This window comes from Syngnathus floridae, chromosome 12, assembly GCF_059516105.1.
Source record: "Syngnathus floridae isolate MCC-2025c chromosome 12, RoL_Sflo_1.0, whole genome shotgun sequence".
In the NCBI taxonomy this organism is placed as follows: Eukaryota; Metazoa; Chordata; class Actinopteri; order Syngnathiformes; family Syngnathidae; genus Syngnathus; species Syngnathus floridae.
The window spans coordinates 8,649,881-8,677,011 of record NC_142424.1 but is presented as its reverse complement, the minus strand read 5'-3'; the positions used below and the strand labels follow the sequence as shown (position 1 = coordinate 8,677,011).

Genomic DNA, 27,131 nt, shown 5'->3' with positions numbered 1-27,131 from the left:
ACTATTGTGCGATTTGTGGACAAGATTGAGTAAGAGTAGGTTACCTGCAGCTGGGGAGCAGAGGAGGAGCAAGAAAGCCCCGACAGCACAAAATGTAGATTCGGTTTTTCAGTTGCACTTGGCAGATTATCTGGTTCAGGATAATGCCATGCACTTTCGTAAACATCTGAATACTAAATTGTATGACTTGAAATTACCTTCAGCTCACTGGAATTTGTGTGGAAGGTTTTGTGACCTTGTGCATGGCATCTGCATAGAAGATTGTGTTATAAGTGAACTTTTAAATGGTAATAAACCGACATTGTTGGATTCTTTCATTTTTTTGCTTTAATCCTTTGTTGTTCAATTGTGACTTTCATACGTATGTGCATTGAGAAATGTATTATGGAAAATGAAATATAGTAAGAGCATGTATTTTGCAGGTATGCGTGTATTTTGGCCATATTTGAAATTTCTTTCATACATCTGGTTAGTGTGTGGTGCTATGCAGCTCACAGTACAATTGATGAAGAAATTACCGTATTTTCTGCACTATAAGTCGCTACTTTTTGCATTAGTTTTGAACCTTGGGGCTTAAAGTCCAGTGTGTCTTATTTATGGATTTTTCACGATTTTTATGATAATGTATGATTAGTGCGTATTCTGTTATATATGGAAATTAAATGTTATAGTCCAGAAATTAAGGTAGTTAAAAAAACAAGATGCTCATGCCTGAATTCCATCTATCCATTTTGGGGTTAAATTAAATTTATTAGTTATCCCTGTAGTATCTAAATTATTCTTGCTAAGACAATCTGGATGATGCAAACCTCATGGGAGCAGTTTGGGAAAGGCCCTTTTCTGTTGTATTCCATGTCCCAGCACTAAAAGTGAATTATGTCATTGTTTTTCATTTCTCTGTATGAATTTCTTAATTGGGCATTTGATTTGTTCAAAATAAGTGGGCTAATATGGGAAAACCAAGTACTAGCAACTAATGTTTGCCGTCTTTGTTTGCTGTCGTGCAGATATTCCATAAGGCTTCTGAAAAAGTCAGCAGTGGGTGTTTGGCAGAGGATGATAGTCGGATTTTAGTGCTTTTGGCTCGACTGATCTGATAACTGTGAAGTTTGTCATGGCGACGATGTAACTGGGGTACTGTATGAAACATAGTGTTTGATGAAATGAAGAATTTATTCATCATTTAGGCAGACTGAGTGGCAGCCTGTGGAATTTTACAGGGGAGTAAGAGTTTGATAAGTGTGTATGTCTACGTCTGTGTGACACAACTGTGTTACTCCAATAGTGAAGTCACGACTGAAACGTTCCTCTTCCTGTTGCTTCAGCGTGAATCCTAAAGAGGATATCATTAAAGAGCTTTCAAGGGACACAAAATGACAAAATAGTTGCGTGCAATGTACTATATGGGTTCATATCTTATTGTTAGGAATGCAGCAGTAGGGTCTGCGACATGGAAAATATAACAGCCTTGCGAGTTAACAGCAGAAACATTTTCATTCTAAAGAAAACGCACACAGTACCATGAATGTTGTTGTAGTCCAATGTAGGACTATAACTAACGTTTGATAGAATAATTTCTAATCTGACAAGGTCTCCAACTCGTTATTGATTAATTTCATAAAACGATTAATCGTTGCTCCTCCATCCCAATGTGCATTGTCATGAGAATGAAAATATTTAAGGGGCCATGGATTTCCCAGTTCTATAAAACTCTTAACTCCTCACGTGGATTACAAAGAAACGACAAATCCAATACTATGGCATTCAGTACTATAAAAGTCACAAAAAAATCTACCCATAATATATATATATAAAGACATGAAATGTATTGTTATCATAACAAACACAGCAACTAAACACAGAATCGTTAAAAGTTCAGACTCTGATTGATTGTAAATGTGTTTTTTTTCAAAGTCAAAGTCAGCTTTATTGTCAATTTCTTCACATGCCAAGACACACAAAGAAATCGAAATTACGTTCCCACTATCCCACGGTGACAAGACATCGTTACACAATAAACATATACAAGTAAACAACACAAAAAAATAAAAAAAAGAAGGCACAAACAATGAATAAATAAGAGTGATGAACAAATAATAAATAAACAAATATTTTTTGTTAATCATACAGGTAATGTAGCATTTGGCAGAGTATCAAACGATCTAAGAATACCGCATCTGTAAAAAATGAAATCAAAAATGTATGTATGTTTCAAAAATTTCACCGAGATGTGGGGTGGCCATGGCTATCCCTGGCTGCCATTTAGCTCTGGCCCTGATATAGGCAATCTCTTATTTTTCTCTTTCTTCCCTCAAGGGTTTTCTTGGCAAAATCTGTTCCATGGTGACTGCAGACTTGCTTAGGTGTAACTTGTATAACAATTGACTTCTTATGACAAAAACTCATGAGCCACCACCCCCTACAACAATTGACTTTTTACGACAAAAATTCATGAGCCGCCACCCACTACTTTTTTTTTGGTTGATGACGAACGCATTGGACCACAACAATGTTCATGGTATTGTGTGTTTGAAAAAGAAAAAAAAAAAAAAAAATTCCCATTATTGTTTCAAGACTCCGCCTCATTCCTTGCTGTTTATTTGAGGCTATGTATACAACTCTGTAGTACTTGACCAAAAAAGGTGTGTTTTTTAAATTTTTTTACCCAACACATATGACGTCCAGGCATTACGTGCAAAGTGTTGTGCAAAGTTGGCTATTTACCATTGTTCATAGTTGGCTATGAACCATTGTCATCCTCATGATCAAACAGACAATCTGTACACATCATACTTTGAACATAACCACTTCCTCTTGCCTAAAATTACCTTGATCCACGTCACGCTCCCTGTCACAAGTCTCTGCAAACTAAAAAACCTTTAGTTTCATCTATTATATTGATATTTATTACATTGATTATAATGTGGTTAATATTTGGTTAATAATTGTGGTTAATAAATTACATATAGTTACATACAGTCAACTTGCCACTTTATTTATATCTTTTGAAAATAAAGCACTTTTTACAGTACCTACATATCATGATGAGTCCTTTCCTAGTAGTTTATGAAATAGATTTAATCATGTTGAGAGTAGTAACTTATTTTAATAATTAGGGTTTTCTCAAATAAACCCCCACAGTGAACACAGAAATACCTTTAATCTGACAAACGTGAAAATTAACCAATGAAAATTAAACATTGCAATTATTATTTCAAACACATGAAACAGGCCAGAGAAAAATATATTTAGACTATTTTTTTTAACTAAAAAATAGTTTAGACGTTTTCTCAGAGGTATACAGCATCCAGCTGGATTGACCTGAACTAATCAGTTCCCCTGGTATCGCAAAAATAGAATTTGTTGATGAGTGACATCTAGTGAAAAGAACCGGGAAATAGATTTCGATGAGGTGTAGCAGGAGAGAGAGAGAGAGAGAGAGAGAGAGAGAGAGAGAGAGAGAGAGAGAGAGAGAGAGAGAGAGAGAGAGAGAGAGAGAGAGAGAGAGCACAAATATTAGGGGAATGAAAGGAGAAATAACATCAATAATAAAGACAGTGACTGGCAATTTTGTATTGATAACATCAGCCACCAGAGGGCAGCACGCCCATTCAAAGCATTACAATTGCATTTATCAGAGCTCATAAGGCAGAGTGACTCTATCCATGTCGAGCACATTCTTTACCAATTCTTCCTTTTCACCTACTCCATCTGTCTTCTCCTCCTCACCATAGCAAAATAATTTGAAACCTGGCAAGACTTGTTACCTTGGCACCTGGTCTAATCCTAACCCTAATCCACCGTTTTAACTAAATCTCAAATCTGATTCCCTTACTGGCACAAACCTCTGCCTTCAACTTGAGATGACCTGTGCATTATACATATGTATATTTGTACATATATATTATGTAGGTTAGAATTGACTAGATTATGATGAAATCGGCCAGGACAAATATAATTTTAGTACCGTATTTTCCAGACTATAATGCGCACCGGACTATAAGGCGCACCTTCAATGAATGGCCCATTTTAAAACTTTGTCCTTATATAAGGCGCACCGGACTATAAGGCGCACCATTAATGCATCATGTCAAATTTTTAATCCAAATCAAATCATTCTCCATTTTATTTTTTTTATTTCAACTTCAGACGCAACAAATTACTTTATAATCACAAAATAATGATCCATAGTCTTTTTGATTCATGATTCATAGTCTTCAGCGGGCCACTTATGATTGATTTCATGACACAATGCTTCGAGCCAGTTTAAATTTAGGAATTTGGTCCATATATAAGGCGCACCGGACTATATATATATATATATATATTGGCCTTTGAGAAAATTTTAGGTTTTTAGGTGCGCCTTATAGTCCGGAAAATACGGTACTATCATCCGGAAAATTATATTGCGTCAATTTCTCATTAAAGGACGGTGGATATTTGTTTCACAGACCCTCAGTTTCTCTTTTCATTTGCCCTCAATTGTGGACAAACAATTGAATCCAAAATTGCAGCTGTCTTCAGACATCAGAGCTTGTGCAGACACTATCTGAAATGACAATCATTTTAGCGCATCCTTTAAGGATTTGAACTCAATCAAAGGCGATACCGAAGGGCATATCAATGCTGACGAGCTGCCTGCTCAAGTCCCCCTCTTCTTCCTCCTCCTGCTGATTGCAGCTATCAGCGGCTGCGTGGGCAAGACATTTCCTGATAATGCTCCTCTTTCAAATGAGTACATGGGCTATGAGTTGTGATGTCCCTCGGCCGGTGGGTGTCATTGCAAAAATGCTCTGATGTCTAAGTACATATTGAGGTGGAATTTCAAATGTAGTGTCTTGTAGTATGCAATTTACTGTTACCTATTTGCCCTTCAGGTTTTGTCTTATTTACTTCCATTTTACTTTCCAAACGAAACACTTGGGCATTTGACGTATGTCTACATGACGTGGACCTGAGCTAATATTGTTGAAGCATCAATTTCAAACTAGAAATTCAGATTGAAAAAAAAAAAAAAACATGACAACCACTGAAAGCACCATGCAGGTAGGTATATTTGTTAGCTGCCTCACAGTTCTGAGGTGGCTTCCTCCTTTATCCCTCAATCATATCAACCAGATTAGCATAAGCAGCACGCATGGAGTGACTGCCACTTTTTTCTTTTAAAAGTTTTGTTGTCCTTCCTCAGACAAAGCACGTGTAAATGACACAGGTAATCATCTCCAATGTCACAAAGCTTTTTTAGCAAATTTCTTTCAAGGTGATGTCACATAGAACTGGGCTCTAGGGCCGTGAAGGGGAAAATTGTTTTCCCTGAGGCTTTGGAATGAGTAGCTTAAGGAAAATAAAGAAAGTAACATCTAGAATATTTAATGTTCATAATGGACCAAAGGAAATTCCCAAAATTGTCTCGTAATGACTCTCACAAGCTCCAGGAGCTCTCAGACCTCATCAGTGAATTAGAAGCTGCAAAGCAAGATGGGCACTTCCCTGGTTTAACTTATTTTGACACAGCCAGAGGAGTGCGTCAAATTGTGGAGAAGCTGCCCTTCTATCTTCAAGAAAAATGGCTTATGGTCGGGTCAAAATACAAAAAAGATTACGGTGTTACATTCCCACCCTTCTCCTTCTTTTGTGAGTTTATAAAAGGACAAGCCAAAATGAGGAGTGACCCAAGCTTCACTATCTCAGCTTTCACAGCAGGCCAATTTCACTGCCACACACAGAAAAGGAAAGCACGCAAGCATGCACACAAATGAAAAGCAACTGAATACAAGATACCATAAGTTAAATTTACCCTAAATAATACAGACTGTTAACATATGTTGTCTATTGACTTCGGTAACTTAATTTAATCCTTACCTAATGGCATTCTGTGCTTGTATTGTGGTTTCTCAACTTTTTGTATGACAACAAATCTTGCCAAATATGAGAATTGTTGTTACTTGGAGGAAGTAACTCAAAGTGTTTAGTTGTCTGTTATTTCCATTACAGAGTGACATTAGGTGCAACAACAGGGCGCGACACCCTGGAGATTTTTTTTTTTTTTTTTGCTGTGTTGTACTAGAATAAAATGTCATCACACATCCATTACAGTAGGTGGCAGCAGTGCCATCATTATTGTCTTTTGTTTTCTTTTTAGGCAAATTTTCCGTCGTGTTTTCTGATTTTCATTCGAGTCATTTGGTTATCAATATGAGAATATGGCTCCATTTTAGCTTAATAGGCAAAGGAAAATGTTGCAATGTTGATATTTTATTATGCAGACTCATGGTGGGCAAGCATATATCTCAACCTGTGCCTGTGTGTTGTATACGTGTGTGTACTCTGTCGACTTGTTAAAAAAAATTCAGACCCATTTTTTCCACAATCAAGGGACTGATTCTGCGAACAGACAAACATCAAACTTTGAGGGATATTACCAAATATACTGTCATTTAGATGGTTCTGTATAGGTGGATTAAATTACTGGCAACAAAGATTTACCTTGTTTTAGAATGTAAATGGTTGAGAGTATATTTGTGCTCTGTGTGAGCCAATGGTGCTTGAGAGTGTTTTCTCTTTTGATACAGAGGCGCATTAAACAACAGCATCAATTTCCGCTCTAGCAACCCGATGATTGCCATCAAGAGTGCACAGGCGTTCTACCCTCGACTATTAAGCATTCAAGCTCAGCTCTGTGTGCTATCTGTTGACGGAGGGGTGTAGAGGGTCACAGCTTGGTGGTCAGAAGGGAACTTTTGAGAAACGTCTCAAATATGAACAAAACATTAAGAGCAGGGGTGTCAAACTCAGACCCGCGGGTCAAATTTGCCCCACTGTTTAATTATATTTGACTCGCCAAGTCAATTAATGTGCAACGACTTTGTGTCAATACAAAAATATCAAAGTGTGGTCACTTTTAAAATAATAGAGATGTTGCTAGTAATTTTTATTAGCATTCATCGTTTTTTTTCTAGTTTCTGATTTCAAAACTAGTTATCAGTTTGTTGTGTAGCCTATCCCATATATAATATGAGACGTTGATAAATTTATTTGGGTTGACGGTCATAATGGCCCTCAGAAGAAAACTATGACTACGATGACAAAAATGAGTTTGACACTCCTGATTTTTTATTTTTGACCATGTCCTTGACTCCCACAAATACCCGTCCTGCTCTGTTTTTTGCTGGGCTTTGCCTGTTCAATCATCCAGCCAAATTATTATACAAAATGGTGAGAGAAAGTGAATCAATTCCTTCATTTTGTTTCTGTGGTTAAGTTTGGTAAGGCTTAGAACAAGCCAGTGCACCGTTCCGAGACATGCTTGGTGCGCACTGAAAATGATATCCATCAGCTTGACAGCACAACAGTGGAAATCCCAAAATGGGCGGTGAGTGTACTGTGCCGCCTCACTGAGAATGAATATGGACAGCCGAGTGACTGGAGGCAAACCCGACTGCTGGTCATCATCTGATGACCTTGTGCTGTCTGCTGTGGATAGTTGATCTGACAGTGCGAGGCCTAAGGCTGGAGACGCAAATGTGGATGTGCACATCACCAACCAGCAAACACACTTGACAGGGGTGACAGATTTTTTGTCAGTTGGCCCACAATGACTGGAAGGCTTTGTGTACTTTGTGCATCAATTAAACAATTAGTGATCTGCAGTTTGTCATTTTTGATGGCTCAAGGGCGATATCAAAACAATCCCAGCTAATATCCGAATGTTATGATACAAGCATAAGCCGGTGCTGAAAAGCAAAATGATGCAAAATAGAAGAAAATGAAAATATTTTTTTCATTCAGGAAATTGCATATATTGAGTATGAATAAACTTGAATTACCAACTTGAAGAAAGCATGTTTTATTTATTGGCGGCAAGCTTGTCAAAGAAATAATATTAAAAAGGTCTGAATCGGAATCTTCATATGCTAGCTGTTGGGAACATTACGAAAATCATTATTTCTCAATATTTCTTTTTTTTTTTTAACATTGGCATTAATTTACCATCATACGTAAGCCATCATCTGCGTCATCACCGTTCTCATTTTCACCACCATCTTAGGGAATCTGTAGTGCATCCTTATGAACAGTTGTATGATTGACCATCATTGCTACTGAATGTGCCATTGCACTGATTGGATATTGTGACGGACTTGAAAGTGATTCATAAGTGCAAAGCATCAGGAAACCGCACAAAAAGGGTCATCAATGACAGCTAATGAGCGCTCATGATGGCACCTTGAAGTACTCCGAAGTAAATCAAACCATCAAGTGTTTAAGCCAGAGGCTCCCGCTAAAACCAACGAGAGAGAAAATATCATTTCCATCAAGAAAAGTACTATCTCATGATAGAAATTCCGGCTCTTTTAAGGGAGCTTTCCTTCGTTAGCAAATTTGCCTTAGAAACTGCAAAGTGGACCACCATCTTTCAAAATATTTTCTCAATCACCATCATTTGTATTTGAGATTATTTCACACAGGCTCAGATGGTAGCACCATAAAACATGCATTTGCTGTACCGTCAGTTTTTTAACTCACTGTTACTATAAATGTATAAACAAGAACATGGCTGTAATGTAAAAAAAAAAAAAAAAAAAAAAATTAGGAGGAATGGAAATAAAAATGTTCCAAAATTTGTTTCTAATTTGCAATACCAGGATCCAAATGATATTCCTTCCTTTTATTGTCTATGGTTTTAAGCTGGAGCATTGTTCCTTGTTCCATTTTCTACTGGGTTGTCTGGGCGGGTCACCTCTCCCCTCAACCACAATTGGACTTGTGATAACGGATCTTTTAATATTACCCTCTCCAATATCAAAGGATTGTGAAAGTACCAAGCAGGGATATTGAGTGCGAGCTAAGAGTTGCTCCCTTTTGGCTTGGCCCGGAATCAAAACCTATTAGACCGATAAATGAAAGCTGGACTTGCATTGAAGCGAGCCTTTTTAGTGCCAGTGTGTCATTTATTTGTTCCTTGAATACTGGCTAAATCAGATAGTAGCAAATTTTTCACACCGCCTGCCATCTGTCTGCATCTGTTGACCTCCACCAGCACTGGCACAGTTTCTGTGGACTTTGGTGGCATTGAAGTAGATGTTTATTTCCTCTTTGAATGAACATATGTTTAGTTTTGGTCTTTGGTCCAGATAAAGCGGCATCACAAAGGTCAGACGTGTGTGTGTGTGTGTGTTTGTGCGTCTGTGCGTGTGCGCGTGCGCGCGTGTGTGTGTGTGACATCTGCATCTGGCATGCTGTCCCCTGATTCAAATGAAATAAAAATTTCTACATCTGCATTTATCTTACAACATTGATCCTACTTTATTTTGGATGACAATTATTGTACTGGACCAGAGACTATTTAAAATACATCAATGTGACTCTTAAAGGCGTTACATAAAGGCGTGTTCATTTTATAGCTCATTTAGACACACAAAGGTGAAAAAGGGGAGAAAAAAAGACATCCTTGACTAGTTTCCTGTAACCATGGCGATAGGAAGTCATCACAGCACTCCTTCAAGGAAGTACACTGTTTCCTGTTGTTTTTACTAGCTTCCCTCCAATTGTATGTGCCTGGAATTTTGCATTTAGTACTGGAAAGCTGCACAACCACATGGCCAGGGCACTCGTCGTCTTTAGGGTAAGCTGAGTTTTTGTACTTTTCCGACCAACATTTTTTAAAATCACATCTCTCATAATTTAATTTCCCTGGTTATCTAAAGCAGGGGTGTCAAACTTTTTTTTTCGCGGGCCGCATTGTAGTCATAGCTTCTTTCGGAGGGCCATTATGACTGTCAACCCAAATAAATGTATGAGGACCTCATATTATGTACAGCAAAAGCTACAAAACAAACGGACAAATAACTCATTTTCAAATCAGACGAGTAAAAACTGGTCAAATATTAAAAAAAAATGGATATCATTAAAAGTGAAGACAATTTGCAATTCGAGTAATGACAGGAATTTGATGCACAATTTGTCTTCGCGGGCCACATAGAATGATGTGTCACGCCGTTTCTGGCCCTCGGGCCTTGAGTTTGACACCTGTGATCTAAAGGATAAAGCATTCGTGGTGAGACCTATAGTTCAAAGATAACCACAACATTTTTTTTGTTATTACATTTAATTTTACAGGCTATTTGAAGCTAACCGTTGTGGACAGGATGTTTTATAACTGAGTTTGTTGACTGCTGATGAAACCTGGTAGTGATGCAGGATAGAGTTGAGCTCGCCAACAGCACTTCTCCCAAGATCCCTCCCTACCTTAAGACACAGCTTTGCTGACCACCAGCCAGCCAACCCCAGTCAAAGCAGTTGTCAGAGCCAAACAAGCGATGGTGACAGCACAGCCCCCCGGCACCTTTAGCTCATCTGAAGCAGCTGGCAAATCCTGCTGGAGTTTGGATGCCAGAGTGGTGATGCTTCTAGTGACTCTAGCTGGAGCCGTCATCTTGATGCTTTTGTACAGACTCTTACAAACTCGACATAGGTGTGTATAAAATCTTCACTGCCAAATGTGAATTTCTGCTTTTGTCTGGACTGGAATGAGTAAAATAACAATAATAAATTATATTTATAATGCACTTTACATTTAAACAGAATCAAAGTGCTACAGAAAAAGCTTTTTTTTTTTAAAAAAAATAAATGTCTTAAGACCGTTTTTAAAAGTTTCAACAATCGTATAGATTCGAAATGATTGTTGTACTTCTATATTATAGAAGCTGACTTTGGGCAAAATGTGGACGACAACCTGGGTTGTACATTAATTCAGATAATCATTCACAAATTGTTTTTGGAGTACCCAAATGCAGAGAAGCAAAGATACAAAACCAAAACCAGGAATTTCAATTTCAAAGTATTTATTCACCATGAAAAAAAGTGTAGAGAGGTCAAAATACAAGATTAACCATTTTCAACAAGTCTGTATATTAACTCTTAACAAAAAGCAACAAGTATATATGTGTTTGACAACAGCAGAAACATAAGCAATCGACAAGACACCAAGGATCTAAATACAAGCAATGTGATGAGACCATGAGGAACACCTGAAAAAGACACGAGTACCTTAGTGACCTCATTGGTCGGTAACCGGACCGGGCTAATGAGAGTAGGTGGGTACAAAGATGAGTGATGCAACATGCTACAGAATGAATGGAAAACGTAACAAAACTAAAACTCCATTCAAGACCAAATCAACAAAAACACATTCACATTTACAGAGCGGGAACTAAACTCACAACTCCTGATTACGTTTAAACTTAAAACGGCATAAATTGTATTACAATCCAAAAGTTGGCATTACAAACTGGGTGCAGTGTATCAAAATAATATTATCGGCACATATTTGTTGACTACCATCATCCACTTTTTTCCTTTGAATGAAAATGAAATAAGAACTTAAGACGGCATAAATTTAAGACACTAAAAGGGTGGAGTCTCTCCATGCTAGTACGGTATTATCAATTTTAGAATTTTAGATACACCATTGTTTTACTTAATATTGTGTCCAAGGGGCCACATTGACTTTTGTGATGTTCCACAGGCTGAGAATGGCAAGTGCAAGACATGCTCTGGAGTATTACAGCTTCTACCATACAGGCACCTACACCTTCAAACACCCGTCATCATATGAGAAGCTGTCCAATGGCAACGTACCGCACACCATTCCACCTGTGCAAACTGTCGCCATAGCAACACCTGTCGCCACCACCCCATTGCCACCTCTTCCAGTGTGCCCTCCAGCCTCAATGCCACTGCCCCCAGCACCTGGCCATGCTGCAGTACCTTCCCTCCAGAAGACGCTCCCTCCACTGACTCCTCCTCTGAGGCACACCGCCGCACCGAGCCCCCACCTATCATGGGGTGCTTGCTCAGATGTCGATGTGTACTCTCGTATTGGAGCTTACAGGCCCTCCAGGCTGTCCAGCCTATCCAGCCATTCAAAGGTCATCCTTTTCGAACACTCGTCTCTCTGACCTGAGCGTATTATGAAGTCTGATTTCCTTCTTTTTTTTTCCATATTAAACAATAGTTGCTTCAAGTAATTATATTACTGTATTACTCTCTCTGAAGTGTATTGTGATCAAACAGTGGCTCTTTATAGCCACAGAAGACAAAATCCTGTGGGGAAAAAAAAAATACAATGCTTGCTATTCTACTCAAACTTTGAAGTGGATGTATTTGTGCATGTTTACATTATGCATGTGTGCTTTAGTGTCTTCCTTTTTAAACACTTAAGTTTTTGTGTAACTAATATTTGAGTGCGCAAATAAAATGGTTCCCTTACAAGTTTTCTTACAAAATTTCTGTTGATTACTAAAACTGAAAACGGCTCTTCTTGCCTATCTAATAAGGTGCTGCTAAAATATTGTCAAATAACATAAAACTATCCTCATTATTTATTGTTGGCTCTTTTGGAAAGTGATATATAAATCTAACCTCTACATACGTACCACCCTAATATTAACAAGATCTTGGAAAGTGCATTTTCGTCGACAATGCATGATTTATAATTTCTTTTCTTTGAACTCCTTGATTGTCAGAAAGCAATCTTTACTCCTTTCATTTCCAAACATTTGGCGAAAGCAAATGGCAATTATTGTTATTCCCAACAATCCTTTCAAACTCTGGGATGCAAATACTACGCAATTAGCGTTGATCACTTTGTCGATCAAGACAGCACAAAGAAACAAAATTTGAATGTGTAAACAAGAGTATAGTTGGAAGAGACGATAAAGACTTACTGGTGAGTCAAAGTAAAAATGGTGCCATTGACTCTTAGATTATAACAAAACAAATATACAACAGTCATCATATTAAAAGGGACCACACACTACAGAAAAATGTGTTTTCTTCCCATCGGTTCAGGTCAATCTGAGGCATCAATGGCCAGTTAACGTTGCAAAGGGGGCCACATGAGTAACTCACTGAGAGCAAAAACCTCTTTTCCAAGAGGTCAGGAAATACATATTTACTATGACATGAAAACAAAATCACACTGTTACACAATCAGCTCTTACTAAGCAATCACCATCATAAATTTTTCAACGACAAATTTGAACAAAATTTAGAAGCAATTCCATTGTCGCATTTGTTCCACCTTCCTTTACACTAGACATGAATTTGTCTGAAGAAGTTCCAATGACTTATGATGACTTACATTGTCACGGAGCGAAATGGAGCAGGGTGACTAAATGCACCTTGGACCAGGGTTTATTGGAGAACTCAAAGACAGACTATAAGAAGCTCAACTAGTGACAAGACTAACTGAACAAAAAGACAAGATAAAGACAGGCACGACCACGACAGACGAGACGAGGACAATCCGACAGGGGTGTGACACGCAGACAGGACTTATATACGCGACAGGTAACGAGAGGCAGGTGACTGTGATTAGTACATCGATTGAGAGTAGACACAGGAAAGGAGGGGCGAGCACACAGACACTGACATAAATCACATCCAATAACCACGATCCATAAAACTGTAGATTTGGGTGCACTAAAATCAGGCGAATTGTATAGGAAAGCAAAATGTTGCTTATATTAGCGCCACTGCTGTCATTTACGTTGCTTTCTGGTGCTTTTTTTGGGAGTTGCTAAAGAGGTCAAAAAAGTCACTGAAAATAGCAAAAACGTCACTTGGTTGGCAACAACACAGACCCCAGTTGTAGCAATTGCTTTTAGTTGGTTTGCCTGTCCCTGTCCCAAGAATAGCTACATAGCAAAGATATATTTGGTTTCCTTTTATGTCGTTTTAGTGATGCTCTCCGTTTTCATCTTTCATCAATGATGTATAAAAGTTGCAAAACACAGGAATTACATGAAAACTTGTTTCTGCCAAAGGCTGGATTACATCTTTCAGCACAGGCATTGCTTCTCTGCATGAAAAACAAATGAAAGAATAGAAAATATTAGAAAATAATAGGAAATAATAGAAGATAATAGACTTGTTTATTGTACGTGATGGCTGCCAGCTGTGGGCCACTCAAATACACCTCTGTATGCTTGTGTTGTACCAGGCCTTTGATCAGGTAATTGCCCCTTCGGCTCCCGGAGTTTGCATCTCCCATATGTTGCTATGGCAACCACCTCTCCAGCATCCGTCTGCCTTTCAAGATATATTGTTTGTTATGAGATTGAGAGAGACAGAGAAAGGGCATTGGAGACACACCCTGACCCTGAAGATCTTTTGGGGTGCACTGGTGATGTATGTGACAACAAACAAAAAAAAGAAAATATATGTGCCATTGTTTCTACAATCCATGCACACATAACTCCTGTGCCATGAGGCCCCACATCAATCATGTTACTTGTATATATATATATATATATATATATATATATATATATATATATATATATATATATATATATATATATATATCCATGGGGATGTTAAAAATGAGAAAGCTTCAAATACAAATTTTTAAACCCATTTTTCTTTTCAAACCGTGGTGTTATAATAAATTACCGTGTCAGGAAATAAGTGAAACAAATCTCATGGACGCCTGAAATATGATATATACAATTATATATTTATATAATAGGGGGTTGAATGACTATATTCAGCAGTAAATAACCTCAAAGTATAGTTGATCTTGTCATTTGCCTGGCAGTAAATTACCTGATGGGATTATATCTAAAATATTTAACAAAGTGAGGCTCTTAAGGAACGACAAAACGTCATTGTTTTTAATGCCAACTGTTTAATTCAAGTCTCACAGATGAACCCAGAAGACATCAACAAGTTTTCATAAGTATGTGGATACGTTCAGTCTCACTTTTTAGACACAGAATTTAAAAATGGTGATTTGTTGATTATAGAGTGTATCTTTATTGAGCATTACAGAACAAGATGATGACCATGAAGGTTTATCAATGCACATACCTCAGGTAATATTTAACACTGCATGATGATGGTTGATTCGAAGTCAATGTGAGTTTTTGTCAGGATCAGTACAGCTGAGTAAATTCAGGGCAGCTCCTGTCAGGATGGTGCTATTAAAAGAAATTCATGGTCTGCAGAAATGACACTTGATGATTTTCTTAAAAGCTCCCTGAAAGTCTTTGTTGAAGTAGGCATAAATGATGGGATTGAGCAGCGAGTTGGAGTAGCCCAGCCAGTTGATCACATCCTCCAGCCAGCGGGGCATGTAACACGACTCCTGGCAGAACGGCATGACCAGGGCGACGATAAAGAATGGTAGCCAGCAAAGGATGAAGGTCCCCATAATGATGCCCAGCGTCTTGACTGTTTTGCGCTCCCGAGCCAGGGCAATCTTCCTCTTGGCCTCGGTCGCCTTCTCGTGCCTGCTCTCGAACAACGGCATGGGGCTCGGAGTGTTTGGAAGCGGGAGGTTGTCTTTGAGGCTGCTGTGAACCTCGATGATCTCCAGAGATTCTCCGTCCTCGGCGTGCTTCACTGCGCCGTTGACGCACGCCACCGTCGGCCGCGGTTCTACGCTTCTTTTCCAGCTTTTCGTCTGCGCTTCTCTGGGTGTCTTTTTGTGGAAGAGAGCGGGGGATATAGCCGAGCAGGAGTCAGCCACTTTCTTTTTTTCGCTTTTACGCACGGTCCGTCTGATGCGGAACCTGGCTGCTTTAAATATCCGCCCGTAGAGAACCAGCATGAGCATGAGAGGGATGTAGAAAGCACCAAACGTGGAGTAAATGGTGTACCAGACGTCTTGCCTGATCTTACATTGCTTTGGGTTCTTCCTGTATTCCTCCACGCTGTTCGGCTGGGAGCGCATGATCAACATAGGCGGCACCGAGATGGAGAACCCAACCAGCCAAGTGACGCTAATCAAAATCGCTGCTCTCCGAGGTGTCCTCTTCTTCATGTAGTCTATGGGCTCGGTAATGGCCCAGTATCGGTCCAGAGCGATGGCGCACAGGTGCAATATGGACGAGGTGCAGCATAAAACATCCAACGAGATGAAGATGTCACACGGAATTTGTCCCAAAGTCCACCTGTTTAAAACCTGATATAGTGCCGCCATGGGCAGAACCAGCACCGACACCATTAAGTCGGTGACAGCAAGAGAACCGATCAAATAGTTGGCCACATTCTGCAAAGAGCGCTCCAGGGCGATGGCAGCCACCACACACGCGTTCCCAAATATTGCGCACAGGATGAGCGCACAAAGGAGTAAGGAGGTGAGGATTTGGTAACTCAACCTCACCTCATCCTCTTTGGCTGCTTTGGTGGTTTTGTTTAAAGGGAGGTTGAATTGAGACAAGATTGTCGTGTTGTTTGCGTCCTCCATGCCGGCTTGACAATTAGAGATGCTCCTCGTTGGCACAGAGCGCTCTGTTCCACTTTGAAGAGCACATAGCGGACTACTACTGTTTGAGGCTCACGGTTTAGAGAGATGGTCCTTATTTATACCGGTGCGTCACTGTGGGTGAGGGTGCAGGGAGGAAGCTTGTACCCCAGCAGTGTGTCGCTGCTTTTGTGGATATACTATTAACGTAAACACTCATAATTTTTGCTTTGCTTTCCCCAAGCTATTCACTGCCTATTTGGTTGCACACGTACACATACTGCAGATTTTTGTTTTTTAATTATTTGACTCAAAAACAATATGCTAAAGGTATGTATGTAAATCTAAGATTTACAAATTTAATCATTAATCCGTGCAAACATTCAGTATACACAAAATGTGAGTCTAATATTACATGGATCTCTGTCTGTCTGTCCGTCCGTCCGTCAGGGTAATTTCCTGGGAATGTAAGTGATCAATATAAAAATGTAAAACTTTGCAGTTAATTTATTGTTCTTGATATTCATTTGTTTCCGACCTTGTTTATTAGTTGTTGGTAGGCATGGTTAGATATCGTTAACAAGTTGAGTATCTTCACATATAAATGTATCTTATAGTTTGAGGATAAGCGGTTCATAAGGTAAATGAAGAATGGACATTTCAAGGTAATTTTATTAAATTTCAAAAGTGTACTTTAAATGAGTGGCCCTTCGCATTCATCATTACCCATAAAAAGTATATCTTAATGTCCTCTTTTGGATACCTTACGGAAATTACTGTCAATGTTTTTTGTATTGTATACGTATCGGCAAAAACTGAACAGAATTTATATTTTGTCCTATCCGGCCTGCCGTAGTACCTCAGCTCTTAAACAAGAAGTCCTCCGGGCGAGTAGTGTTTCTTTCCGAGGTAAAAGGTATTTTAGATTCAATATCTTTATTTTAAACTCAGATTAGACCGAGGACAAGTTTTTATGCGTCAACATGTTATATTATGGAACCAAGTTTGAGGATATTGCCTTTCTCCTCATGATACTTGGGTAATGCAGAGGTGTGTAATTAATCATGCTTTAGCAAAGTCTTCAAACGTCAACATTGTTGTGCGTAAGGAAACATTTGACGTTCTCCTACCCAGAGTTTCTTATGAAGGACTGTCAATTTTAGCCTGAGTTGGGAAGTTGCGATCATCATTTAGATGGAGCCTGTAACCGGAATTGTAAAGTCTTTAATGTGTCTTCATTTGCAAATGTTTACTGTTGTTTTTCAGCACTGACGTAAAAGGTTGGCTCCGAACCGATTAAAGACAGCAATGCTTCGCTGTAGGATGTGCCGGAAAGTTGTCATCGAATGTTTGCAAGAGGTGACTCGCATTATCATCGCATGATTTGTTTTCTGAGAATAGTAATTTAGTCAGTCCTAAGGTTTCCATCAAATATTTGTCTTTCACTTGCCTTATCACTTGTGTCAAACTCAAGGCCCGGGGGCCAGATACAGCCCGCCACATCATTTTATGTGGCCCGCGAAGACAAATTGTGCATCAAATTCGTGTGTCATTACTTGAATTGCAAATTGTCTTCTCTTTTAATAATATCTTTTTTTTAAACTTTTTTTACCAGTTACTACTCTGTTTTGAAAATTAGTTATTTGTCAGTTTGTTTTGTAGCTTTTATTGTATATAATATGAGCTGCTCATACATTTATTTGGGTTGACAGTCATAACGGCCCTCCGAAAGAAGCTATGACTGCATTGCGGCCAGCGAAAAAAACGAGTTTGACACCCCTGCCTTATCAGAACCCCAGTACGACACACATGCACGTATCCACTGCAACTTGGCACTTAGTAGTTCGACGTTCGGTGTCTTGCCCAAGAGTACATTACCACGGGAATATGCCAACATCATACATATAATTAAATAAATGTTGGTGTCATGATTGATAATAGCATCTGTAATTGCAGAGTGTATTGTTTGGACAACTTAGAGTTAATCAAGTGTGTTCCAGCAATTAAAAATAATGCTAACAATTACAAACATGGGGTCAGGTCTGTCTGAGCTCAACAAAAAGATCAACAAGACAATGGAAAATCATCACGGGGGAAACTTAGTTGTGCGATCGGTAGGCGGGTGCTGCCTGCGGTTGTGGACCGTGCCCGGTGTGCTTTCGAGATTGTGACTCCAAATCTCAAAATAAATGAACTGTACTGTTGTATGAAATCAAACTGTTAAAACGGGTTATAACAAAATAACCTCATGGCCGTATACAAAACAAATTGATGCAAACGTCTATTCGCCATTGCTGCATTGAAAACAAATGTTACCTTGGTCAAACCTCCAGTAAATATAGGTATTGCTGTATTCAAATCATATGTCATATTAGTCAAATGCTTGTTCTTTGTTTTCAACTGTTTATTCAAACTTCCAGTGAATTTGTTGCAGCTGCATTCAAATCACATTATACTAGACAAAGCTATGTTTTTTCTTTTGTTGCTCACTTTCCTCTTTATGGTATATGGTGGTATATAGGTTGCGCTGTAGAAATTTAAATTGTGTGTCTGGTAGTGATACCTTGGTTGTAATCAGGGACGGGACTAGATAAGCAAAATATATTCCTCCTCCCTTTTCGACAAGTCATGTCAAACAAATGTGAAATGAATTTGTAATAAGTATGTTGTTTATGTACTCTCCGAAATAAACAAATCAAATCATGTTGAAAATGTCCTGTCTATTGTATGTTTGCAGGTTGGGGTCACAGATGAAAGTTCAGAGGTGGCTTGCACCATTTGGCACATGAATGTTGACATGCTTCCAGAGTGGATACGGAACTCATTGCACTTGGTACAGTGCACAAGTTATCTAGAGAATGAATGATTTTTAAGTGACGTTCGTGGAGAGCTAACTTAAAGTTGTGTTTCTGCAACCTGACGCTTTCTTTTTAGGCGCAGTGGACTGCAGGGAGGCTGGAGTGTCATAACTGTGGGGCTCGTCTGGGAGGCTTCAACTTCATCCGTTGCAGTCAGTGTCCTTGCGGCCGAGACGCCACAATCCACCTCAGCAAATGTCGTGTCGACCACGACCACAAGCAGAGCCTTTTCCAAGTCCAGCCAAGATGGTCGAGGCCAGACAAGAGGCCGCAAATGACAGAGGGCTCTCAGTATATATACGAGAGCTTGGAATTTAACAAAAGTAATCGTTTACAGCTCAACACTGTTGATCACATGCCCCTCCCTGACCTCGGTGTATCCTCACAAGTAATGTCTGAAGGTAAGAATGCAAAATTTATTAATTCCATCTTTTTTTAGTACACTTTTGAGGAATGCTTCTATTTGACTCTGGTTTGTAAAAGACTCTCCAGATGGGTCTATGCTGTCCCCTGTCTTGTGTCCCATGACCAAAGATGATGACGCCACTTTCAGTGCTGTTACTAGCAACTCATCTGTCTCCGCACTAAGACAGGCGCCTCTGGAATGTCAGATACAGGCGCCTCAGGAATGTCAGATGGTGCAAACTGAGGAAAATGAAGGGTCATCTGCAACTAATGCCCACGAGGATATTTCACTGTCCCTCAGAAGAACGCCCTTTTCTAATAGTTCAGCCGAGCAGGAAGAGGAGATAGTGGTATGTTACAATATATTGTCAAATATAAATTGGAGCGTATTTGGTAATATTATTTGTGCAATCATATGCAGCCTGGATCCTCTCTGGCGTCCACATCCTTACACAGACAAAGTAAGAGAGAGAAGAACCACCTTAAGAGCCAGCGAAGGAAACAGCGGCGCCGGGAAAAATGGCTACAGAAGCAGGTGAGGGGAAAGTCCACACTGATGTTACATGTTGCAATATTTTTACTTGAGTTTTACTGGCATTTTTTATTGGTAGATTTTCTTAATTGGGTCCTTATTTTGCAATTCCTGGGCAAAAACAGGGTTTTGTGGTTTACTATTTTACTAGTCAGATTTTGGACTTGTTTTAAAAGTCCAGCCGTAAAATGGCTTAATTCATTTTGAGAATTCGCTTTTCCATTCAAAATGGTGAAACAATAAGATAACAGTAAAAAGATCAATTTGACTTTTAATTATATTTTTAAAGATATCTAAACTATCTGTGTCATTTAAATGTAATTTAATTATTTTTCAAGCCTATTTTAAAGAATAACTAATTAATTGATACAAACATATCCTATACTGAGTACTGTATTGTTTGTGTCTAGGCCAGTAATTTGAATGATTTGATGCTCAACGGTGAAGAAGCAGAGAAGGAGGAAGACAGGCAAGGCCTTACCTGTGCCGTGTGTCTCGACATCTACTTCCATCCTTACAGCTGCCAACCCTGCAGCCACGTCTTCTGCGAGCCGTGTCTGCGCAAGCTCGCGAAGAACCGAGAGGAAAACACGCCTTGCCCTCTATGCCGAGCCCTCATCTCGCATACTAAATTTCACACAGGTAAACATTGTCCAGAACCAGAATTTATTTGAAGAAGGTAATTGAATATTTTTAAGAATGTGTACATGCGTCAGTCTTCATTGTGGAACTGGATAGGACATGCGTGTGATTTGACTTAGTAGCTTGGTCGAAAGTCAAATTTGACTCGTAAGTTAAGGCACCACTTCCTTCTTTTTCAGAGCTCAGCCAGAAAGCAGAATCTTCTTTCCCGAGAGTGTACCGCGCTCGCAAGCAGTACTTCCAAAATGCCTCATGTGTTAAATGGCCTCTGCCCAGCTGCCGCAAAGCCTTCTGTAACTGGTGGGGTGGGTCTCAAATCCTGTCACACACGTTTATTTGATATTAATAGTAACCCTGCTTTTTTATAAGCATCAAAACAATCCAATTAGTGTTTGGGCGGACTAGTGGTTAGAACATCTGCCTCACAATTTTGAAAGTTGTAGGTTCTGCGAGTGGATGATGATTTACCCATGAAAATTGGTGGTGAGATTTTCTTATGTAAAATATGTCCTCAGTATATGCTCAGTAAAGGTTGCCAAACACAAAAATTATATCGACAGAAATTTGTCGTAGCCATGATTTTCCTCTTCAGAGCGATCAAATAGATTATCACATCTCGCCGTGATGTATTAAATGAGGTAAAAGTTCAGGCCAGGTCACGAAGAGCAAATATCAAGGCAACTTTGTGAAATGTAGCATGCAGTCGTTCTTACCCTAATGCACACACTGATGCTGAAGGGTGTAAGATAAGACAAGGACTAAAAAGGAATTGTCACAAGAAGGTCTTGGGTTCAACGCTGAGCTGGGCTGGTGAATCACTTTGGGTGCCCCATTGTCATTTGATCTCTTTCCTTTCAGGATATAGGAGGAATGCCGAGAGGGCTCACACAACTTGGCACTTCGCCCACGTCGGCTTCACGCTGCAGACTTTCCACCTCTCAGACGTGTGCGGCTGTTTTTTTGATATCGGACTGGCCATGGTATGCACCCCTTACCCAGCTATCTGGATGCTGACTTTCCTGTTCCTCGCCATGTCCATGTATTACCTGTGTATTTAACACGTGGAAGAGAATTCAATAGTTTACAAGAAACTTTACTGCTCTATTTTCTTTATTAAGGAACGTTTTTATTCTGCTTAACTGCATGGCTGAATCCAGCCATAAGTTAACCTGTTTGTTTTTGTGTTTATATTTCTCAAAAATATGGTCTGGAAATGTATATAAATTTTACATTTGAGTGGTTTCACATTTGTTGTTGTTATTTTAAGACAAATCAGACTAAATTAACAGTGAGAGATGGTTAGAAATTGGTAATCAAAAGCACAAACAAAAATGCAATTCTGCAATATAGCCTAGCCAATATTGCAGTCTAAGTGTGCATGGGTGGAGTTAATGTGGATGTGTGTAAAATAGAGCAAGATTGATCTCCACTTGTGCATCATGTAGTCAACCACTGAAAAGTGGGTACTTCAAAACCACCTTCACTTCGTGCAGAACTAGTTCAAACACAGCATTCTGATTAATAAAATATTTCTGGAATATGAGTTAAGCAGTAATTTTTTTTATCCATCTCATGGGCCGGTTTTTGACTAAAAATGACATCACAGATGGCTACGTATACACCTAAAATTGTACTAAATGTAGTACATTTAAATGCACTTGGGCCCAAGTGATTTGACTTACTGAAATTAATTAGGATGGTACTAATATTGGAGAATCTAAAACCAATAGAAAAAAAAGCCAAACTCATGTACAGTGATCCCTCGCTACTTCGCGTTTCGTTTACCGCAGCTTCACAACATCACAGTTTTATTTTCCAAATTAAAAAAACATTTCAAAGTCAAAATAAAACTTCTGAATTGAGGAAACGTGTCTAACGTTTAGGGCAATGAAGTATTGCTCCAAATGTTCATTTACATTCCTTTAGAAGTACGTTTTGGCGTTTTAGCACGATCGCGAATTAGCATCCTTTCGCTAACTCGATAGCCTGCCCAGTACTTCTTGTTGGTTACCGTACTTCGCGTATTTCACTTATCGCGGGTGGTTTTTGGAACCAATTATCCGCGATAAACAAGGGATTACTGTATTGTAAGGTAGACTGCAAAAATAGGCACGGATTCGGGTTTCCTCCGTCTGTGTGGTATATAATGGGTTAACATTGTCAGGCGGTAGGGTGACGACTTGTTTCCCTCCTCACACGTGAGCGTGCGGCGGAAGACGTCGGAGCCTCCCCCCCGGCCTTCACGAGCGGCTGAAGGTGACTCTCCTCGGCTGGGGGATGCAGAGGGAGCTGCTGGCGGTCCTTCCGCCCCTCGACGCTGTGCTCATCCGGAGCCAATCTATTCGCCTCAACCGGGGTTCCAAACGTTAACTGCGCTTCTCTGCGGTATCCGAACCGGTGTCGTCTTTGTGCTCTGCTGAGAGGACACAGCAAATCTCCAGAGGAAGACGGGCGCTCTCTGCATGCATGAGTTCTGCACCGTGCGGGCGGAAAAAGCGCCCCAGATCTGCAGGCAGTGTCTTGCCCATCACGAGAGGGGCGCAGACGGATTTGGAGCAACGGGAGAGCACCGTGGACGGCAGCAGGATGGTGAGTTTCTCGCTGGGGCTGATTTCAGGGTGTGCGGGTGCATTGTTGCCATTCGTTTGCAAAACACAAAGCACGTAAACAGCCTGCGAGGAAAACGTCAAACCGATTATTTGGTTCAGACTGTGCAGGAATTCAACACCCTGGTGGCGCTGTACAGAGAACAGGTCATTTCTGTCGGTGAGATGTCAGCCGACTGCCCATCTCTGCGGGCTCAAATGCACTACACGCGAGCTAAAGGATGCTCCATGGCTCGGACTGCGCACCAAGACCTCGCCCTGATTGCTGTGTCTGGGTAAGCAAGGGGCGTCACATCCCTAACTTCTCCATTTAAAAACACAAAGACGGTATTTGCGTTTGTTATTATGGCACGGTTATCCTCGTTTTGTAGACACAAAATGAAACTGCAGAATGACTATAATATGTATTTTGGGTGGCATAGTGGTATGCCGAGGAGCCTATTGGCATATTATATATGTTTTTATTTGTGTCATTTAAAAGTGTAACTACTATCAACCCATGGATATCCATCCATTTTTAATAATACTTGGCCTTGTTAAGGTCACACAGGTAAACTAAAGCCAATCCCAAAATTTTTGAATGAAAAGTATAAATGGAATGGTCACCAGTGGCGGTGTTAAAATGAATCAACAAATCGATGATCAGATGAATTGCCTTATATTTTAATAATCGAGAACTCGTTTCGAGACATTTTTCTTTATTTAAGATTGTCCAAATTGTTTGATGAAATCCACACAAGAGGCCTAGAGTCAACATTTGAAGTGTTGAGCTGCCCCAGCCAACCTTTAATTAACATATTACCCAATAGTGATATCATTGTAGAGAATTCTGTCCTATGATGAGACCCCTGAACACATCAAATCGTTGGGTGAATCAGAGTTGATCTTTTGAGTTTCTCTTAGGACACACACACTCCCAACATATTCAAGTAGTCCCTGATTAGTGTCAACTGTTGGCCGCAAAATAGGCCATGTGTTTTGTATTCAAATTTCACATCCATTGCATTTGTTCACCTAATGAATCATCATACTCTACATACACATGTATAAGCCAGAGGTCACAGCCTCATGAATGTCAGTCAAGATCAAGTAATGTTCTCTTTTATTGATTTACACCAAGCCATATTCTACGTATATTATCTGTACAAGAATTTTCCACTTGAGGATTATTACTGAGTTTAAATTGTTATTTTTTAGAGATTAGTTTTCACATCCCGTGTTTCACCGACTGCATGCCCGTCATGAATTCCCACTTTTCTCTTGTCACCTGCTGATGCAGTCGAGAGGATGGAGAGATCCACCCAGAGATATGTCGGCTCTTCATCCAGCTGCAGTGTTGCCTGGAGATGTTCATCACGGAGATGCTAAAGTCCATGTGCCTGCTGGGGGTGCTGCAGCTTCACAGAAAAAGTACCAGTACTATATAGCACACAGCGACATCACATCACAAGGCAGATGATGTCCCATAATACAAACTCACAAAAGTAGAACTGTGCACTTATACTATAAACCAATTTCAGGAACTAAGATAAACAGTTAAAATAGTATTCATTGATCATTTTGTGTTTGGCACTCAAGGAACCGACTCAGAGCCGAAGATGGATTTCAGGGTGGACGAAAGTTCTGATGTTCCCATCCTCGAGGATCGCTCCTCCTCACCCATTGACTACCCTCATGATCCGTGGCTGGTGGGAGTCCATATTGAAAACATAGAGAGGTATGCTGACTTTTCAGAGAGACTAAACTGGTTGATTAGTAGGACAAAATGAGAGAAAAAAAATGCTGAAAGGGGTTTTATTTGATTTGGCAGAGATATGCAGGAGATGAGAAATCTGCTCAGCAAACTCAGGGACACGATGCCTTTGCCACTGAAAAATCAAGGTGTGTAACAACTAAAATTAGAATTTTACGATTACTATTTTAACAATTCCAGTAGAAATTTCAAACTACCATGTATTTTATGTATTATATGGTGATTGTTGTACCATATAAATATCGTAGTTCAGCCTTGTGAAAGTCTGATGGTGGCTCCTGATACATCTCAAAAGACTATTTTAGAGCATCAGATAAAATATACACAAGCTACAGTACTTTGCCACAATCAACCATTACTGCCATTCTTCCCATTTAACATGGGTTTAAATGTAATTGGTTTACTCAGAATGCAGCCACATTCCACAAGTTACAAAAGGGTGTGCACACTTGTACAACCACAATATCTCAATTGTTTCATTTTACTTACCCTTGTGAAATTTTTCAGTTGTACAGGTTATAGATCACAATGTGAAAAAAAAAAAAGTTAATCGCACATTTTCAATAAATAAATGAATGAATAAATACTGTTTTTTATCTCCATGGTAGAGGAACAACTACTCACATTTGCAATTCACTGAACATTTAAGAAAACAAAATTATGGATTTTGGATCTTGTACAGTATCACTGTCGTGTAATGTTTGAACGTGAGCATTGTGTGTCACAGACGACAGCAGCTTGTTGAATCTGACTCCACATCCGCTGGTCCGCCAAAGGAAGAGACGCTTCCCTGGACTCTGCTGCATGGTATCCGGTTAACAGTCTGAACTCAATTCATCATGTACTGTACATCAAAACGTTTGGTTATTCTTTTATCCTTCTAAAGTAAACTGCTGGTCCCTGGTCAGTGGACATTCCTCGAGCATTTAACGATTAGTGGCTATTTCTTTCCACAAACTGTACTATTTAGATTCCATCAGCCTCTTAGCCTTTAGTTCTATTTCTAGGAGGTTATCACTGAGTTTTCAACATATACAGTATATTGAATTAAATTGTATATATTTGGGCTATGCACAAGCATTATCATTGTTTTGGTTTTCTCGCTGTGCTTATATCCTGTCATAATGTGTGTCACAATACACAGTGTTTAACAGCACAGTGTTTGCTTCACAGTAGGTACACACTGTGGACAAAATAGCGTATTGGTGTTATGTTGCATACACACAACTGGTTCCGATTATGTGTTTGGTTTTAGAGAGGCTGAATGGGAATTGCAGATAATATTTGATATGTCTCAATGTTTTTCTTTGTAGATGTTGTCCGTCTTTGATTTCACCCTTATAGTGTTGATGCATGGCTGTACTGGTTGCTCGGTGCTTTTCAGTCGACTATGACATGTCTCAAACTGCAAGATTTACTAGCATGATATTTAATTTGAATGATCTCAGTGAGATCATCTCACTGTTTTCCTTTCAATCAGTCGTTGAAGATCAGTGATCTAGTGAAATAAAATAACATTTCCCAGCCACCCCAATTTAAGACAAAACTGGCCTCATCTGAGCTTCTCTAAGTTTATATTCTAATTGTCAGTATTCATGAATGGAGATTTAAGTGCGTCATGATAGTTTTCTATTATGCATGAGGGAATTGATCATTGCCCTACGCCACTAGTGGACATGAGTAGACCCTGGAGTTGTTTTGATAAATAGCATGCCAAACAATGTCTTTTTCAGCTTTACAACTTTTGGGAAGGGGAACGGCTCGGCTCCCAGCCTCAAAATAGGCTGAACACAATTCCAGCTCAAGACAAAATTCACTCATAACATTGATCTGTTATACTGGTTGTTTCTCCATTGAATGTAAATGCAATGTATTGTATGGTCATTTGTAAAGTTTGTATTTATGTGGAACTTTTCTTTTCTTGTGTATTTTTTCTATCACGGCATGTATTGTGTAGTTAGTGTCCTTCTATGTAGACAAGCAACTGCTATGTATGTACAGCTTAATTTTATAATGTGAATAAAGTTTTCTATCCAGGCAGGGGGTTGTTTATTTATTTATTTATTTATTTTGCACTTTTAAGAAT

At 39.4% G+C, this 27,131-nt stretch overlaps 4 protein-coding genes and 1 long non-coding RNA gene across 11 annotated transcripts; 3 read left to right on the top strand and 2 right to left on the bottom strand.

Annotated features, from left to right (window-relative positions):
* Window positions 1-9,523: 9,523 nt before the first annotated feature.
* Window positions 9,524-12,270, top strand: LOC148389966 (uncharacterized). The gene is made up of 3 exons (XM_088393012.1): window positions 9,524-9,622; window positions 10,117-10,471; window positions 11,525-12,270. The coding sequence occupies exons 2-3, from the start codon at window positions 10,317-10,319 to the stop codon at window positions 11,955-11,957; spliced, it is 588 nt and encodes a 195-aa protein (XP_088249138.1). The 5' UTR covers window positions 9,524-9,622; window positions 10,117-10,316; the 3' UTR covers window positions 11,958-12,270.
* Window positions 10,826-17,513, bottom strand: LOC148389964 (uncharacterized). The gene is made up of 3 exons (XR_015861940.1): window positions 17,380-17,513; window positions 13,979-14,087; window positions 10,826-13,861 (listed from the first exon to the last, which is right to left on the bottom strand). It is a non-coding gene; the product is annotated as an uncharacterized LOC148389964 (long non-coding RNA).
* Window positions 14,679-16,484, bottom strand: htr1ab (5-hydroxytryptamine (serotonin) receptor 1A b). Its single transcript, XM_088391937.1, has one exon. It carries the CDS (start codon window positions 16,250-16,252, stop codon window positions 14,996-14,998), a length of 1,257 nt encoding a protein of 418 aa, XP_088248063.1. The 5' UTR covers window positions 16,253-16,484; the 3' UTR covers window positions 14,679-14,995.
* On the top strand, window positions 17,087-22,229 carry rnf180b (ring finger protein 180b). Of its 7 annotated transcripts, XM_088393002.1 has the most exons (10): window positions 17,098-17,165; window positions 17,516-17,608; window positions 18,987-19,082; window positions 19,184-19,508; window positions 19,591-19,862; window positions 19,934-20,047; window positions 20,455-20,513; window positions 20,580-20,686; window positions 20,866-20,991; window positions 21,545-22,229. In XM_088393002.1, the coding sequence occupies exons 2-10, from the start codon at window positions 17,558-17,560 to the stop codon at window positions 21,742-21,744; spliced, it is 1,350 nt and encodes a 449-aa protein (XP_088249128.1). In that variant the 5' UTR covers window positions 17,098-17,165; window positions 17,516-17,557; the 3' UTR covers window positions 21,745-22,229. The 7 variants fall into 7 exon arrangements, with proteins under 7 accessions (XP_088249126.1, XP_088249128.1, XP_088249125.1 ...); XM_088393000.1 differs by having other exon boundaries at window positions 17,087-17,158; window positions 20,455-20,686; XM_088392999.1 differs by having other exon boundaries at window positions 20,455-20,686.
* A 582-nt stretch (window positions 22,230-22,811) lies between these two features.
* On the top strand, window positions 22,812-27,085 carry rgs7bpb (regulator of G protein signaling 7 binding protein b). Its single transcript, XM_088393011.1, has 6 exons — window positions 22,812-23,275; window positions 23,395-23,567; window positions 24,572-24,702; window positions 24,871-25,009; window positions 25,103-25,173; window positions 25,773-27,085. Exons 1-6 carry the CDS (start codon window positions 23,153-23,155, stop codon window positions 25,862-25,864), a joined length of 729 nt encoding a protein of 242 aa, XP_088249137.1. The 5' UTR covers window positions 22,812-23,152; the 3' UTR covers window positions 25,865-27,085.
* Window positions 27,086-27,131: the final 46 nt, after the last annotated feature.

Excerpts from the sequence above, each read along its gene's own strand:
- LOC148389966 (XM_088393012.1), top strand. The coding sequence starts at position 10,317 with ATGGTGACAGCACAGCCCCCCGGCACCTTTAGCTCATCTGAAGCAGCT. Across the intron at positions 10,472-11,524 it reads CTCTTACAAACTCGACATAG|GCTGAGAATGGCAAGTGCAA; the intron begins GTGTGTATAAAA and ends GATGTTCCACAG.
- rgs7bpb (XM_088393011.1), top strand. The coding sequence starts at position 23,153 with ATGAGTTCTGCACCGTGCGGGCGGAAAAAGCGCCCCAGATCTGCAGGC. Across the intron at positions 25,010-25,102 it reads CATATTGAAAACATAGAGAG|AGATATGCAGGAGATGAGAA; the intron begins GTATGCTGACTT and ends TTGATTTGGCAG. Across the intron at positions 25,174-25,772 it reads TTTGCCACTGAAAAATCAAG|ACGACAGCAGCTTGTTGAAT; the intron begins GTGTGTAACAAC and ends TGTGTGTCACAG.
- rnf180b (XM_088393000.1), top strand. The coding sequence starts at position 17,558 with ATGCTTCGCTGTAGGATGTGCCGGAAAGTTGTCATCGAATGTTTGCAA. Across the intron at positions 19,863-19,933 it reads AGCAGGAAGAGGAGATAGTG|CCTGGATCCTCTCTGGCGTC; the intron begins GTATGTTACAAT and ends AATCATATGCAG. Across the intron at positions 20,048-20,454 it reads AAAAATGGCTACAGAAGCAG|GCCAGTAATTTGAATGATTT; the intron begins GTGAGGGGAAAG and ends GTTTGTGTCTAG.
- htr1ab (XM_088391937.1), bottom strand. The coding sequence starts at position 16,252 with ATGGAGGACGCAAACAACACGACAATCTTGTCTCAATTCAACCTCCCT.